At 38.8% G+C, this 15,640-nt stretch overlaps 1 protein-coding gene across 5 annotated transcripts in view; it reads left to right on the forward strand.

The window, feature by feature from the left end:
- The window catches only part of myo9aa (myosin IXAa), a 164,223-nt gene that overhangs the window by 84,896 nt on the left and 63,687 nt on the right, over positions 1 to 15,640 (forward strand). For 4 of the 5 annotated variants that reach the window (XM_033983232.2, XM_055220981.1, XM_055220978.1 and 1 more), the window contains exons 3-7: positions 2,726 to 2,820; positions 2,894 to 2,956; positions 5,895 to 5,994; positions 9,592 to 9,645; positions 14,715 to 14,812. In XM_033983232.2, the coding sequence (XP_033839123.1) occupies positions 2,726 to 2,820; positions 2,894 to 2,956; positions 5,895 to 5,994; positions 9,592 to 9,645; positions 14,715 to 14,812 (410 nt within the window). The remainder of the gene's footprint in view (positions 1 to 2,725; positions 2,821 to 2,893; positions 2,957 to 5,894; positions 5,995 to 9,591; positions 9,646 to 14,714; positions 14,813 to 15,640) is intronic. The other variant, XM_055220979.1, reaches the window with a different exon arrangement.

Consider the following 15,640-nt stretch of genomic DNA (forward strand, 5'->3'; position numbering starts at 1 on the left):
CTGTAGCGTGTGATGAATATGAGTGTCCGTGATCACAATTAGGTCTTTAGTCCATCCATCCATTTTCTTCTGCTTATCTGGGGCCGGGTCACTGGGCAAGAGTCTAAGCAGGGACTCCCAGACTTCCCTCACCCCGGACACGTCTTTAATGTTCAACAAAAAGGTGACACTGAGCTATTGGCTAATGCTAATGCTTGTGAATGTTATATTAGTTGGTAAGCTGATTTATGCTATTAAACTAATATCAAATAAGTCAGTTCTTTATGGTCAGATTGTGTTAAAACAAAGCTCTAACTTGAGTAACCGAGCTTCAGACAGAGCAGTGCCTCCGGTTAGCTCCATCACCTCAGGAAATGGCGATGACATCAGCTGCAAAGTATCATTAAAGTATCATATTGTAGCATTAGCAAAGTGTCCCTTTCACAGTAGATCAGTTGTTGGCATTACTGGTGCAGATGAGCCTTGTATTCTCCAGACTGCTCCCCTCTGCAGCGTGCCTTTGCCTGGGCCGTGCTGAGGCTGAGGGTGGGGTCGCCATTCCACACACACTGGGACCGCTCCAGTCAACCCAACGAGCAGGAATCTGTTTACTTGTGGTGACGCTACAAATAGGACGTGTTCCTGTTCCACTACTTGGTTTCACATAGAGGACAGGGCAAATGAATTCCATGGAGGAGGCTCAATGTTGAATTGGATTATACAGATTGAGAGCTAACAACGCTCCGGATTATCGGGCAATAAAACGCTTTATTATTCGACGTAGACAGCGCACAGCAGACCTATTTTGACCTGAAGAGCTGCTTATACAATATTTCTCTACTGGAGCAACGCATGGGACATGCGTTGCTCCAATAAATTGGAAATCAATTCGGTACAGGGCCTTTAAGCAGAATTGTCAAAGGAGGGAAAGCTAGGTATGATCTTTTTGAAAATGTAATTATGTTATTTACATTTTAGTAAACTGAGTAGTTACCTGTTATTTGAACGTTAACCGTAAATCAATTAGAGAGATTATATTCTGACAGTTGATGACAGAATCTACCTTATATTTCTCACGTACCATCTTGCTCAATGTTTACATGCTATGGCCTCTTCAGAAGCATGTCCTGAATCCAAACCTATAATCAAAAATTCAACTTGTAACTGCCAAAAAGCATCCTCCCCTTTAAGACCGCCATACAACACAAACACAAGCGTGAGAAGTCTACTTAAAGTGACCTCCGCTGTTTAGTCTTGTTAGAATGTAGTTTCCTCATCAAAAACGTACACAGAGCTGTGTTTTGCTTCATTCTTACATGTTGAGTAATCCATTTATTATTAGTCAGTATAGATCTCCAGATCTTGTGATGTAGTGGTAGATTTCATGTTAACGTCTACCTTGTTACTTTCAGTTCAGTAGAGATTGGCAATCCCAGGGCTGAAATCATCCAAATAATTCTAGTGAAGGTGTATGCAGTTTAACAACACAGTGGAGCACTTCCTGAAAATAGCATAATATGGGCCCTTTAAAGCCGCCTCCCCTTTAAGATAACCATACAACACAAACAGAAGACTTATTAAAGAGACCACTACACATGTCGGACCAGCCACATGGAAGCCATTACTCACTGAGCAGAGGAGCTTTTTCCATGCACAACTCCCCCGGACTCACTCTGGCACTTTGTCTGAGAGTGATCCAAGCCCAAAGCGTGGTGTTGGTGTCCCTCTGTGCGGGGCAGGGGCCAGGCTTACTCAATCAATGAAAAGAAATATCCAAACACAAGACTCACACATGCTGGATATGATTTCCAATGTAGCAATGCATTATATTAAGTGTGGGTGCTTTCTGCTGACTATTATCAAATCTTTTTCAAAATAAATGTTGTTTCATTTGACCAAAATGAGCCTCTTTTGAAGTATTATCAACCCTGTGTGCTTGTGTAAGAGGTTTTTAGAGAGGTTTTGGGGATTGTGTGGTCCTGTCTCAAAGAATGCGCAGTTGGCCTAAAGATAAACCAACAGAGATTTTACGATGCTTAATGATAAACACAGTGTTCATTCAAAAGTATTCTGAGACTACAGTGTGATAAAAGTATTTACCAAAAGTTTATCGGGTTATTCAACAGCTCTTTTGTTTACTTTCTCTATGGATGTTTGGCCAGTAACACAAAGTTTTTGACTTTCCATCCTGAGCTCTCTACTGTAAACATAATTAATCTTGTTTAATTTATTATGTCAGATAAGACATTTAACTTTCGTGCCTGGTTTTGTTTCTTGCGGATAGGCCCAGTAATTACAAATATTAAAGCTCCGTATTTCTACCCCAAAAAACTGACTCAAATATATATATTTTTTTAATTATTACAATCAAAAACATTTGTCCTAGCTGTGGGCGGCCTTGCATCTCCGCAAACCTGACTCTTATAAGCACCTCCTCCCGCTTGTTTCCTTGGAGATGTTATTCTTTCTATAATAATCCTCAGTATTGCATAAAACGTATCTATATCCATGTAGAATGTTCTGAAGTTACATGTTGTTGCTTTAACCGTAAACCAGGTCATAACATCTGCAAGTCGATGATTTAACATTGAATTATTTGATACCCATGTCAACTATTCTCCTCACATGAATGCATCCTGTTTGGGTCTAGCAGTTTGTTGCCTGATGCCTTCCCATGTCATAAATGTATTAATTTCTCATATATTTGCACTATTATCTTGGCTTACGCTGACTTTCTTTTTCTCAGGCCTTTGGAAACGCGAAGACGGCCCACAATAACAACTCGAGTCGCTTCGGCAAGTTCATCCAAGTGAACTACCAGGAGAGTGGCACTGTGCGAGGGTGAGGATAGAGTCTACACTACACTTATGTGCTTATATGTACGTGTATGCTGACGGTCCGTGTGTGCTTTCAGAGCCTATGTGGAGAAATACCTCCTTGAGAAGTCCAGGCTGGTCTACCAGGAGCACAATGAACGGTGGGTTTCATTCAAATTCAAGAAGAACAGCTTAGATTATGAAATGAAAGTAAAAAACGTAGATGTCAAAGATGGTTAAAGGGATATAGCTGATCTGAACTAACAAACCAGAGATCAACCAATAAGTTTTTTAATGACTGTTGCTATGGCTGCACAGTGTATCGCAAAAGTATCGACGCGACTGCGATACTGACTGACGCAATACTTCAATCACAGTAACTCTAAGGTTCTTCATATGACAGAATTTTTTATTTTGTTTTAAAGAATATGTTAAATAATAATGATTTTACTTTAAAGGCCAAAATTTAGCCTTGGTTTAGTCCTGAGTTTCACTTCTAAATTAATGCGTGTAATTTTTTTGTTTTATTAAAATTAAAATAATTAAAAAGTAAATTAAATAATTCTTAACAGCCATTTCACAACATCTTCTAATATTGTGCAGCCCTAAACAATGCTGTTACCCAGAAAAAAACGATTGCTGATTAGCTCTGCCGGTATTTTTGGGATTATGTTGATTATTTTCGACAAATTATATAATCTGAATTTACTACAAACTCATCTACAAACAAACTGGACAAGAGAGCTGTGTAATTACAGGTTTTGCAGTACCCCCTGAACAGTGTCCAAATGAAGCTTTATGGATATTCTTTAAGGAGCAGATTGGCCCAAAAAAAATATCGGCCTTTGTCAGAGGAACTGGAATGCAAATATCAGCCCAATACATTGGTCAATATATCGATCCATCTCTAGTTTCCAGGACAAGTAAGAATGTATCAGTTTATATGTGGGCGAGCTTTTAGACCCACTGACAAATCTATGCAGTTACATTCATTATGTTGTTTATATATTAACAGAATAGAGCCAGATGTGCGTTCGGTCTCACATGTGAAACACAAACATGTGGCTGGTTGATTGTTATGTAATTCTGAGTCCAAATCCGTTTGAGTGGTGTGATGTATCACAGATTCTCTTATTGTGTCCAAGTGACGCTAATAGCCTGTTATTTAGTTGAAAGCTCTTCTGGAGTCACATGTGGCTGTGGAAGTGGCTCTCACAATTATATGCTCAGTGGATGGAGTGTGTGTGTGAGGGGGGCGGCTAACCTCGCAGTAGGGGGCGCAGTGGGGGGGCTCTGTGTGTCCCGTTAGCCTGTTAGCCTCTTATTGAGACAGATCGCTGACTCCAAAGCCAGAGAAAGCCTGTGTTTATTCCAGCGGGCCTGTGGTCACACAGCTGTTGCTCACATTTGACCCTGTCAGTGCAGCCATGTGCAGACAGGAAGCACACATTCACATCCCAATATACTGGGCACGCAGAGTACACTCACATACACACAAAATGAGCAGAGAGCAGGCGGACACTAGGGTTGTCAGAAGTATTGAGAATCAGACCCAGCTCAAGATCAATACTAGTTTTAGTATCGATTTGTATCAGAACAAGTATAAGAGCACATAGACTAGTACACACCCATGGACCACTATGGAACATACCTGGATGACAGGGATTACACAGATTTAAGGCCACATGGAAATATAAAAGAAAGTACTATTATTTAATGTTGAAAATCACATTGTATTGTTTAAAGAAAGAGTGATTTTTATTACCATCGTAGTATCAGAATGAGTGTTGAGCATCGAATCTGTTCCATAGTCTTAAAATCAAGTTTGATATTTTAGTATCGTGACAATACTAGCTCTAGGACTAGGACACTACAGACTAGGACACTACAGCAGACTGTATATCAGCCTCAGGCACTGGGACGGGGCAGAGGCAATGCTTTCAAACATCCCTGTCAGACATGCAAGAGGTGGAGGGCTGGGCAAACTACCCACTTCAAAGAACGGCCCAGTCTGGACAGGGAATCGCACCCACAACCCCTGAGGGATGGTACGGACAACCAGTAGTGACATTTATTCTGTCATACAATAACTGCAGTGTAGTAGCAGCCAGATCAAATACGCAAGTTTTAATGTGTATCAACAAACAGTCCAAGGATGGAAGTAAATAATCTCGACTCAAACTGGCAGCGTCCCGTTTAGTTTTGTTTATTTTGCTTTGTTTATCTCATTGTTATTTTCGAGAACTAAAAGAGAAAATGGCTCAAAAGGAGTAAACAAAACCTGAACCACAGACCATACAGCGACAGAGTGAAGAGTAAACAGACTGAGCAGGCCCAAACACATGGAGAGTCAGGCTTTGTACTGCACGTGGCTTGTAAATGGACACTTCTATTGGAGAAAAATAACAGCATGTAACTGTATTTTGAATATATTGTGCAGAATATAGGGCTGCACGACATGAGGGAAAAAAAAGTGATAGTCAGTGTTTATTATTACAATATTGCAATATGCCCTACTTTCTGGTCCAATAAATTCTGTTAAATTTTAGTTAAATTGTCATGATACTACAAACTCGATTTCGATATTAAGGAATCGACTTGATACTCAATACCGATTCTGATAACACAATGATGATTAAAAACACTCTTTGTTTAGACAATAGAATTTTTTTGAGGCCTTATATCTGTGTACTCCCTCAGTCATCCATGTAGGTTCCATACTGGTCCATGAGTGTATACTAGTCTATGTGTCTTATACTTCATCATCTAAAGGTTCATTTCTGTCCTGTGAATTTGAGTTTTTTTAGTATCCATACATTCACAAATGAGTATGTAGTTTCAATATTAGTTTTAACATCAATTAGTATCTGATTTTATATACTTTTGACCACCCGATCCTGAATAAAATATGCCTTTTTTTGCATCTTACTTTCAAAAACAGTACATTTCTGTAAAATTTTGAACTTTTTAGTTTTTTTTTTTTTTTGAAACGTCAGCCATTGCATCAGCCAATATTGCGATATCTATATTGTTGCGATATATTTTGCATTATTTTGTCAGTACAGACTTTTATACCTGATTGTGTTGTGTCCCTCGTAGGAACTACCATGTGTTCTACTACCTGCTGGCAGGAGCAAGTGAAGATGAGCGGACCGCCTTCCACCTGATGAAGCCTGAAGAGTACCATTACCTCAGTCAGGTATGTGTAAGTGTATGTACAGGTGTGTGCGTGCGTGTGTTTGGTGGGTGAGGTCATGGTCTGGTTTGGGCCTCACTGATCCTGCACCTGTTAGCAGAGACTAGGGCTGAATGACTAAATGACAGGTTTCTTTTAGGTTTAACATTTAAGTATTTAAAAATAACAATTTAAAACAACAATTACAACAAGTCTAATCTCTAAATCTCCCATATAGTAAAAATGTAGCTGAAATACATCTGTGAATACATCTTTTAGATATTACACAGGAAAGTAATCAATATAAATTAGCTCTTGCCCCCCCCCATCTGGCAATATGACATCATCATAATCTACAATCTGAAAACTACCCATAAATCCTCTGTAAGACCTCTATAAACATGTTCTGTACTGTGTCTGGTTCAGCACAAATGTTTTTCCCATTAGTGTCTCAAAGAAAGAAAATAAATAGATATATTTTGTTGTAAATTTTATGGCAGTGGACCTCATTTTTTATCATTCCGAAACTCATGGCTAAAACTTGCACATCTAGATCATTTTTTGTCCTTCAGCCCTGTGTGTCCGCCCTCAGACAAACAGGAGACAGGCTCTGAGCACAATGGATGTCCGTGCCTCTGGTGGTGTAGCTGTCATCACTCCTGTGTAGTGTAGTGTGTGTGTGTGGGGGATACAACTTCACCTGCTCCAGTCACGATCCCTCTCAACGTGTCTCTTTTGTGTACTCATGTCTGTGTACAGGGGTGTTGTGTGTGTACTGTGTAGTGTATAGTGTGTGTACTGTGCGCGTGGGATACGGCTTCACCTGCTCCAAACAGGATCCCTCTCATCGTGTCTCTGATGTGTGCTCGGGTCTGTGTATGGGCGGGGACTGCATGTAAGTGTGTGCTCATAACTTGCCTGTTTGAAGCGGTGCAAGAAACACAAATGTATGGAGTCTACTCACAAAAGTATAATTTGAAAAACAGCAACAAAAAAAAGATTTTATATATATATATATATATATATATATATATATATATATATATATATATATTTATATTTATATTTATATTTATATTTATATTTATATTTATATTTATATTTATTTAAAGTCACCCAGGTAAATGTAACCATCCACACTGCGCTGGTATTGTGGTTGTACCACGACTGCTTTTCCTCGCTGCTGTTAATGGAGCTAATGGTACTAATGTTTCACTGTCTGTTAAACAAGACCCTGAAATGTATCACAGTAGCATTTTATGGGAAGACTAAAAAAGTTGACTAAAGCAGTGTTATGACTCACACACTTACACAGCCACTATCATATGTAGAAGCCATAGTCTGTGAGAGCCGTGACAGGAGCCGTGACAGGAGCCGTGACAGGAGCCGTGACAGGAGCCGTGACAGGAGCCGTGACAGGAGCCGTGACAGGAGCCGTGACAGGAGCCGTGACAGGAGCCGTGACAGGAGCCGTGACAGGAGCCGTGACAGGAGCCGTGACAGGAGCCGTGAAAGGGGCCGTGAGAGGGGCCATGACAGGGGCGGGAGCCATGACAGAAAGTTTTACAGGAGCCGCGACAGGGGCAGTGACAGGAGCCGTGACAGGAGCCGTGAAAGGGGCCGTGAAAGGGGCCATGACAGGGGCGGGAGCCATGACAGAAAGTTTTACAGGAGCCGCGACAGGGGCAGTGACAGGAGCCGTGGCGGGAGCCGTGACAGGGGTAATGACAGGGCCATTGACAGAGCCTGTGACGGGGGCAGTAGATGGGACGGGAGCCCTGACAAGAAGTATTACATGAGCCCCGACAGGAGCCGTGATAGGGCCAGTGTAAGGGCCATTGACCGGAGCTTTGCAGTGACGGGGGCAGCGTCAGGGGCAGCGTCAGGGGCAGCGTCAGGGGCAGCGTCAGGGGCAGCGTCAGGGGCAGCGACAGGGGCAGCGACAGGGGCAGCGACAGGGGCAGCGACAGGGGCAGCGTCAGGCCTCTCCACCTCACGCCCGCTTTCAGCCGAGCAGGGAATTCCATCCATTCCAGCAGCACACAAACCTCAGAGCAGAGTCCCAGTGTGGGCTCTGGTCGGGCTGTCCCTCCCTGTCCTCTTCCTCATTCCTCTGGTTCTTCTTATGCACAAACACTAACACTCCTGTGGCTGTCAGAGAGGCTGTGAAACGCATGCTGGATTTCAAAGGCCTGTTTGAGATCACAGAGGATAGAACATCGCTGAATTGCTGAATCCTTACACTCACGTCCAGTTTATTCACATCCTACTCATTCACTTGTAAAAGTTTTTATTCACTGCCCACAGATAAAGTTGGATGTTGCTTCATGATTATTTTTGAATCAGAATCTATTTTATTGCCATTGAACAAAATTCCCAACTGGAAAACTATCATGAAACTATTAAATGTGTAATTTTTTCTTTCCCCTTGATGCTTCTATGGGCATTTTTACTAGATTTTGATATAAATAATGAGGATGATACAGATCTGTTAATAGATAAATTACGAAATCCATTGCCTAACGTTTTGATTGTTTTTTTTTTTTTATCATACCTATGTCATTCAACCATTTTCATTTTAGAGCACCAAATTGCAGAGTATTTAGCAAATAGGTGACAGTGTTCTCCTGATTGGCTGTCAATCACTTGAGACTCAAAAGGAGATCCCATTTCTTCTACAATCCGAAGTACATAGCGTGACATTAGCCACCCACATTGTAATATGCAAATGTCTTGACTCATCAAATACTACTCTACTCTTAAAACATTACTCACTTGTAACAGGTTTCCTCAGTTTGATTGGGCATGTGAATGTGTGTTATGTCATTCATTGAAATGCTTCTTCATTCATTCATGTGACAGAGTTCCCATGATGCATTTGACCTGTTCATGTATCTTATGTAATAAAAAAATAACATCTGCTTTTGTGGTAACAGCATGTAATATCATTGTAGAGAATTACTGTTGCATACTGCATATAGGTTGTGTTCATGTGAAATATAATGTAAAAAAAACAAAAACAAATGGAGGGTGAAGGGTTTATTACTATATAGACATTATACACATTTATTTACAGGTTTAAAAGGAATTAAACAAGAAAATCTATACTTTAAACCTGATTATCTTATGACAAGCATTTTCTACTTTGAACTCATTTTGCTAGCTTGAGATATTAAAGTTGCCGTACCTGATTTTTACTATCTTAAAATTATAAAAAGCAGCACTAGTTCATTTTAAACAGTTATTCTTCACTTACCTTATGCATCCAGAGCATCCTAATTATTCACAGTGATGAGTTTATAAACACTTGTCACAACTTTCAGAGGCCAGATCGGACTTTTTCTGTCACGGTAAAGCTAAAAACAACTAGCAAGCTTACGTGGACTTCCTTGTACTTGGACAATAAAACGCTTGGGAGAAAAAAAAAATCTGTTACGGGGCCTTTTAACTTTTATTTTAGGAATCCTGAGCTACTCTCCATCTATAAATTGATCCCATGAACACAGCCTCTATCCCATGATCAGTCTGCATCCATAGTCTAACTGTACTGAATGACTCTGTGTTCATCTGAATGCTGCCGTCTGACTAACCTGCTCTCCTGTAAACTCTAAACATTTCCAGATGACAAAGAAACAGCACCGATCGCACTGGGACAGTTACTGTGATTCAGAACCGGTCAGTATACACCTGTTTGTGTGTGTGTGCGTTTCACATCTGTAGCCCCCCTCACACCCCCACAGCATTTCATAACTGTCTTTTTAGTGTTTTGTAGAGGTGAAAAGTAAGTGCTTATTAGACATGCAATGTATTTATTTTTATTTATATGTATTTTTTAGAGGATTCTCATATCTGTACAAGAATTACAATTACCATTTTTTTCCTTTTACATTTTTTTCTTATTGTAAAACCCACCATTTTAAGAATAAATGTCAGTCCAAATATTGTCTAAAACAAAATAAAGGCAAATAAAATAAAGTAAAATCAAAAGAAGAATATAAAGAGAGGGAGGAAGAGAAAAGAAGAGAAGAGGAAAGAAGGAAAGGTTAGTCTAGAGGCATTTTTTTTCAATGAGCTGTAGTATTCCATAGTTGCAATGTATTTCTGACTACTATTAGTAGATGAGTCGATCAAAGTTGTCAAAATCGTACTTTAATTATTCTATCTTTACTTGAAAATAACTAAAATAAAAGAAAATCCAATCATTTGTCAAGATGGAATAGTATAAACCAGGAATGTCCAGACAGTGATGGTCACAGTGAGTGTAAAATAAAATGCACCCGTCTGAATGACCCACTGTATCGACCTCTGCTCTGTGACCCTCTGCTGTGAGTATGTTTACATGTTTATATATCCAGCCCTGGGTGAAACAAGTTTGGACATCCCTGCTGTAAAGACTATGTCCCAGGAGCTCCTGAGTACTTGAATACTAATGTACAGTTAGGTCGTAGTATAATAGTCATAGTTGTTTTAGTAGTTGTAGTAGTAGTTTTTGTTGTCGTAGTTGTAGTAGTTATTATAGTTGCATTAGTAGTTTTTGTTGTAGTAGTTATTGTACTTGTAGTGGTAGTTTTTGTTGTAGTAGTTGTTGTAGTTATTTTAGTTGTAGTTATTTTAGTTGTTGTAGTTGTAGTAGTTGTAGTAGTTTTTGTTGTAGTTGTAGTTAACACTTGTATAGCACTTTTCATGACCAGAAGACGCTTCACTCAGTTCAAGACAAAACACAAATGAAAGAAACAGAAAAGTAGATGCAGTTATTTGAAGACAGTTTTGAACTGCGTACTTTACACAGTTCGCACATATTTATGAACATATCTGCCAATTCTAGAGGCAAACAAACATTTAGAAAGCTCTGATCTCGTGCCAACATAAAGCCTTCATTACTTCCAGACTTACTCAGTTTACAATTTTTTATATTTTTTGTTTTATGTTTTAATAATACCTACAAATAATAGTGTAGTGTGATTAAAAACAGTTGTGACTGAATAATTACAAGCAGCGAATATCAGCTTTAAAGTTTTATAAATTAACTACCGTATCGATTAGTTTTAGTCTATCAAAATGTGTAAAATGTGTCAACTTATTGTTTAATTTAGATTATAGGGATTTATATGGGCCAACAGCAGAAAGGAGAAGTTAATGTGTGAGGTACCTGAAGATGCGGTACATTTTGATACTTGTATGTAAAAAAGGCAGATTAAATATAAAATTCACACGTTTAATCTGTCTTTATATAAATACATTGTTTCTTAGTACTTTTTTTCTGCATAAATAGTAGTTTTGTATAGTCAGATACAGAGATGCATATAGTTTTGAGAACGTTTGCCACGCCCCCTTTTTAGTCTCCTTTTGTCGATTACAGCCCTAGTTTAGTTTTTGCAATTGAAAGTCTAAAACAATATTCATCACAGTCACATAATCAAGTAAGTAAAACCAGTCTGAACTAGTCAAAACCGTGTAGGTGAGATGTTTGCCGTGTATATACCACAGCTCCCCTGACTTCCTTTCACCTCCGTACATCTCCTTTATTCTCTCCGGGCTCCGCGGACACTCTCGGATGTTTATTTTTCCGTAGATTTCCTTTTGCTTCACTTTTGTTTGTCTGTGCCGGTATGTCTAGTCCCATTCCTCACCACTGCGCATCTGCTCTGCTGCTCCAAACAAGGCGCTGGTTTCACTGTGTACTTTACGCGGATACGCTTACCCTAATGGAGACTGAAACATTATCAAAGTCATTGGGTTAGACCGCGCAGCCAAAACAAGCAGAGTTTTGTACACAATTCAGTTATAAAAGTACCAAAAATAAACGGTTTCAACAAGACACAGATGAGTAAACGGACATGATTAAGTTAGCCAGCTTATTTCAGTAGGCCGTGTGCCATTGTGAAATTACATAAATATAATGGTAATAATAGACAACAGCAGCGGCGGATGAAGTACTCAGTTTTCTTACTTAAGTAAAAGTACAAAGACGGAAGTAAAAAGTTTATCAGATTGTTTTCATGTGACTTTGACTTGAGTAAGCGTTCAAAAAGGATTCAAGTACCTGCTAAAAATGTACTTTAAGAGTAAAAAGTAAAAGTGTTACAAGTGTTAAATGTAGTGATATTGATTAAAAAAAAAAAAAAGTCTTAACTTTTCTTAATCTTATGAACTTTGTATATTTATTTCTTTTTGCTCAAAGCTGAATCTTGAACTCAAAAACTTTAGTCTGGACGTCACTACGAACATGGTCAAAATAACCCCTCAAATCATGTGAAAAGTACTTTTTACTTTTCAGTCCAGTTCAAATATGTAGTGGAGTTGAAAGTACAGATACCTGCTCTCAAATGTAGTGAAGTAAAAGTAAAAGGTATCCACTGTAAAATGTACTTAAGTAAAGGACAGATACCTAAAAATTCCACTTAAATACAGTGCTTTACTACTTGTACTATGTTACCTTCCACCTCTGGACAACCGCATTAGAAAAATAGACTGTTTAAAATGCTCTGTCATTTTGAAGGTCTTTTCCTCTCTCCATGTGTGAGCTTTATTGAAAATAGATGTTGCATAAGTCAGCTAACGGTCCTCGCTCAGTACAGGCCTCACTGTATGCTAGCAGCAGCATGAGCATGGAGGCGACATAGTGGAAGTGTGAGTTTCATGTTTGTGTTTCTGCAGCCCTGGTATGTGGTAATTACGGCCGCCATAGTGGAATGGGCCCATAAAGCACAGAGCAGCTCCTATTACAGTGGCTCTGATCGCTCTGCTGCATCAAAGCTCGCACGCCCGCCTGGGAAAGACAACACGCTCCGCACTGGACATAGCACGTGGAATCCTGCGCGCGGATATTGGCTTGCTAAACATTTATATTGTATACTCAGGAGAGATAATATGGTTCTATGAGTACTGCACATATACTCCCTGATCACTCTTAGGTTAATCTCGTTACTAATGACCTGTGTGTTCGTTCAGCCGGCTGGACGACCTACACGTCCTTTTATTATAGTGAACCAGAACACAGCTTGAAGAATGACATTGTTGGACAGATACATTTATTATGGGGTCATAATTTCAAATGTTAGTGCTATATTTGATGACTATACCTCAGTGACCGTATTAACCGTGTTTTTCTTGGTGTAGATTATATTGAAATCTGATATTATTGCATCCTAAATGATGAATATTAGAATTTTTATATAACTGACGGCTAAAATCAGTGTAGCTGTTCCGTCCAAAACACGTATTGATACTTTGCAGCTGATGTCATCAACATTACTTTCGGGGATGACGCTAAGTGGAGGCACTGCTCTGTCTGAAGTGCTGTTACTCAAATTAGATTTTAATGTGAGTTTTGTTTTTACACACTCTGACCATAGTCTTGACATAGACTTGGAACTACGACAGGTGAGATAATTTGTGCTGTTAAACAAGTCTCTCACACATCAAATTATAGTCACAGCTAGCTGACATGAGCCAAGTGTTTTTCAGTGAGTCACTCTCACCTTTTTTGTTGAAAATCAAACAACTAAACAGAACCGTGAACGCTCATACTGATCCCAGGCTCCTGAAAATGTGGTCTTTAAATCCATCTCGTATTTGTTCTTGAGTTTAAATCTAAAATCTAATCTAAAAACTTATCTGGCTGCAGCTGCTAATGTCTGCAATGTGTCACCATAATAACTGCTGAACATTCTGCCATAGATATACATGCAGTACAACCCCAGCATCATGTCACTGCAAAGTATCAATACTCTCAAAAGTCTAATGTGGACTGGAATTTTAAAACAACTGAAATCTGAATTTAAGTTGTTGGTTGTTTTTTTTTACTTATACGTTCTGAATGATTTCACTTGTTCCACCGTCCACTCCAGAGCAGTTTGTTTTAAATAGATTATATGTATTGCTCCTTGTTGAATTGAAGTGACAGTCTGAGTGCTGAGTGGATTGGCTGCAGTGCAGTTTGGTGTGACCCACGCTCTCTTAATGATAGCCTTTTCAGTGTGAGTCACTCTGCTCAACAGCCTCTACTCTCCTCTGCTATGTAAACTAAAGCGCTATCTGAGCTCTGGACTCGACTCTCCAAACACTACATCTGAATATCTGGGTTTCATTTGGCATCTCAACATTCTATAGGCCAGTATCATAATAATATTTAATACAGATTAGTGTTGTCACGATACTTAAACTCGATTTTGATACTAAAGAATAGATCCAAATGATCATTTTAAAAGCTCTTTTTGGACAATATTGTAATTTTCAACACAGAATAAAAGTATTTGTTTATTATACCACGTGGTCTTATGTTGGTTCTGATAAAACTCCAGATGAAACTGTTCAGGCAAGATCAAATTGTATCCAGTTATGTATTTTTTCTTTTTTTTTTCTTTCTAAGTCTTATTTTTTTCACTCACGATTTTCTTAAATGAGTATCTAGTTTTTTTCTATTATCTGATTTTTTGATACTTTTGGCAACCTTTATACAGATGGGGGCCGCTAAAATGAATAATGTTAAAATGCAGCTCTTGTGTTATAATACAGTGAGTTCCTGTGTCTAGTCACCAATAGAAATGATCAGGTTTATTTGTGAATTCACCTTTTGGATATTTCATGGCAAAGTGCAATGCAAATAATGGAAAAATCTACCTCTTGCCCCCATCTGGCCGTATGACATCATCACATACTACAATCTGAAAACCACAGTATGAGCCGGGGGTATTCCTGCACTTTTGTGATATAATCCTGTGTGTTTGTCTGTCCCTGTGTAGGACTGCTTCACGGTGGAGGGCGAGGACCTGAAGCACGACTTTGAGCGTCTGCAGTTGGCCATGGAGATGGTGGGCTTCCTCCCCACCACTCGCAAACAGTAAGTCGCAGATTGGGCTCGATATTAAATTGTATCTACTAATTTAGACTTTATAACTTCAAGTGGCTGTACTCAAAAAAGTTTTTCCACAGTAGAAATATTATATATACAGTTATTGCATCTAATTTTAAAGCATTTATCCTCCAAGAATCATGGAGTGGTCTGTTAGCATGCTAGTTGTTATTAGCATTACAGTTATAGCAAAACTCCGATATGGCCTTTGAAAGTTGTGAAAAGCACTTATAAACTCTGTTATGTGAATAATTAGGATGTTTGCAATTCATATAAGTGAGGAATAACTTTGGACGGCTGCACAATCAACTAGTTCTGTTTTTCAGGTTTTTAGACAGCAAAAATCAGGAACAACGTCTTTAAAAGTAAAATTTATTAAAGACTTTCCTCAGTAATGATTAATTAATGGATTTGATTGTTACAATGATACACATTTGTCTTTTCAGTGGAACATCATAACCTTAACCCTACTTCAAATACATAAAAAAATTTTATTCCAGATGAGTTAGAGATTTTGCTGTGTCAACAAGGCAACATCAAAATTGTTGCTTTGAAAATATTTGAATATTCGGTGTGTAAAAAAAACACATTTTTCTTTCACTTTGTTGTCTCTTTTAAAGTCTCTTCCTTTATACAGACTTATTTCAGATAAATAACATAGAATAATAGAAAAGGAAAGAGATTAAAAAGGCTGTACTTGATTTTTACGAATGTTTTTACTTGTCTTAACATGAAAAACAGAACTAGTTCATTTTAAATGGTTTGCAGGTTGTAATTCCTCACTTACCTTATGCATTCTGAACATCCTCATTATTC

Source organism: Periophthalmus magnuspinnatus, chromosome 3 (assembly GCF_009829125.3).
Source record: "Periophthalmus magnuspinnatus isolate fPerMag1 chromosome 3, fPerMag1.2.pri, whole genome shotgun sequence".
In the NCBI taxonomy this organism is placed as follows: Eukaryota; Metazoa; Chordata; class Actinopteri; order Gobiiformes; family Gobiidae; genus Periophthalmus; species Periophthalmus magnuspinnatus.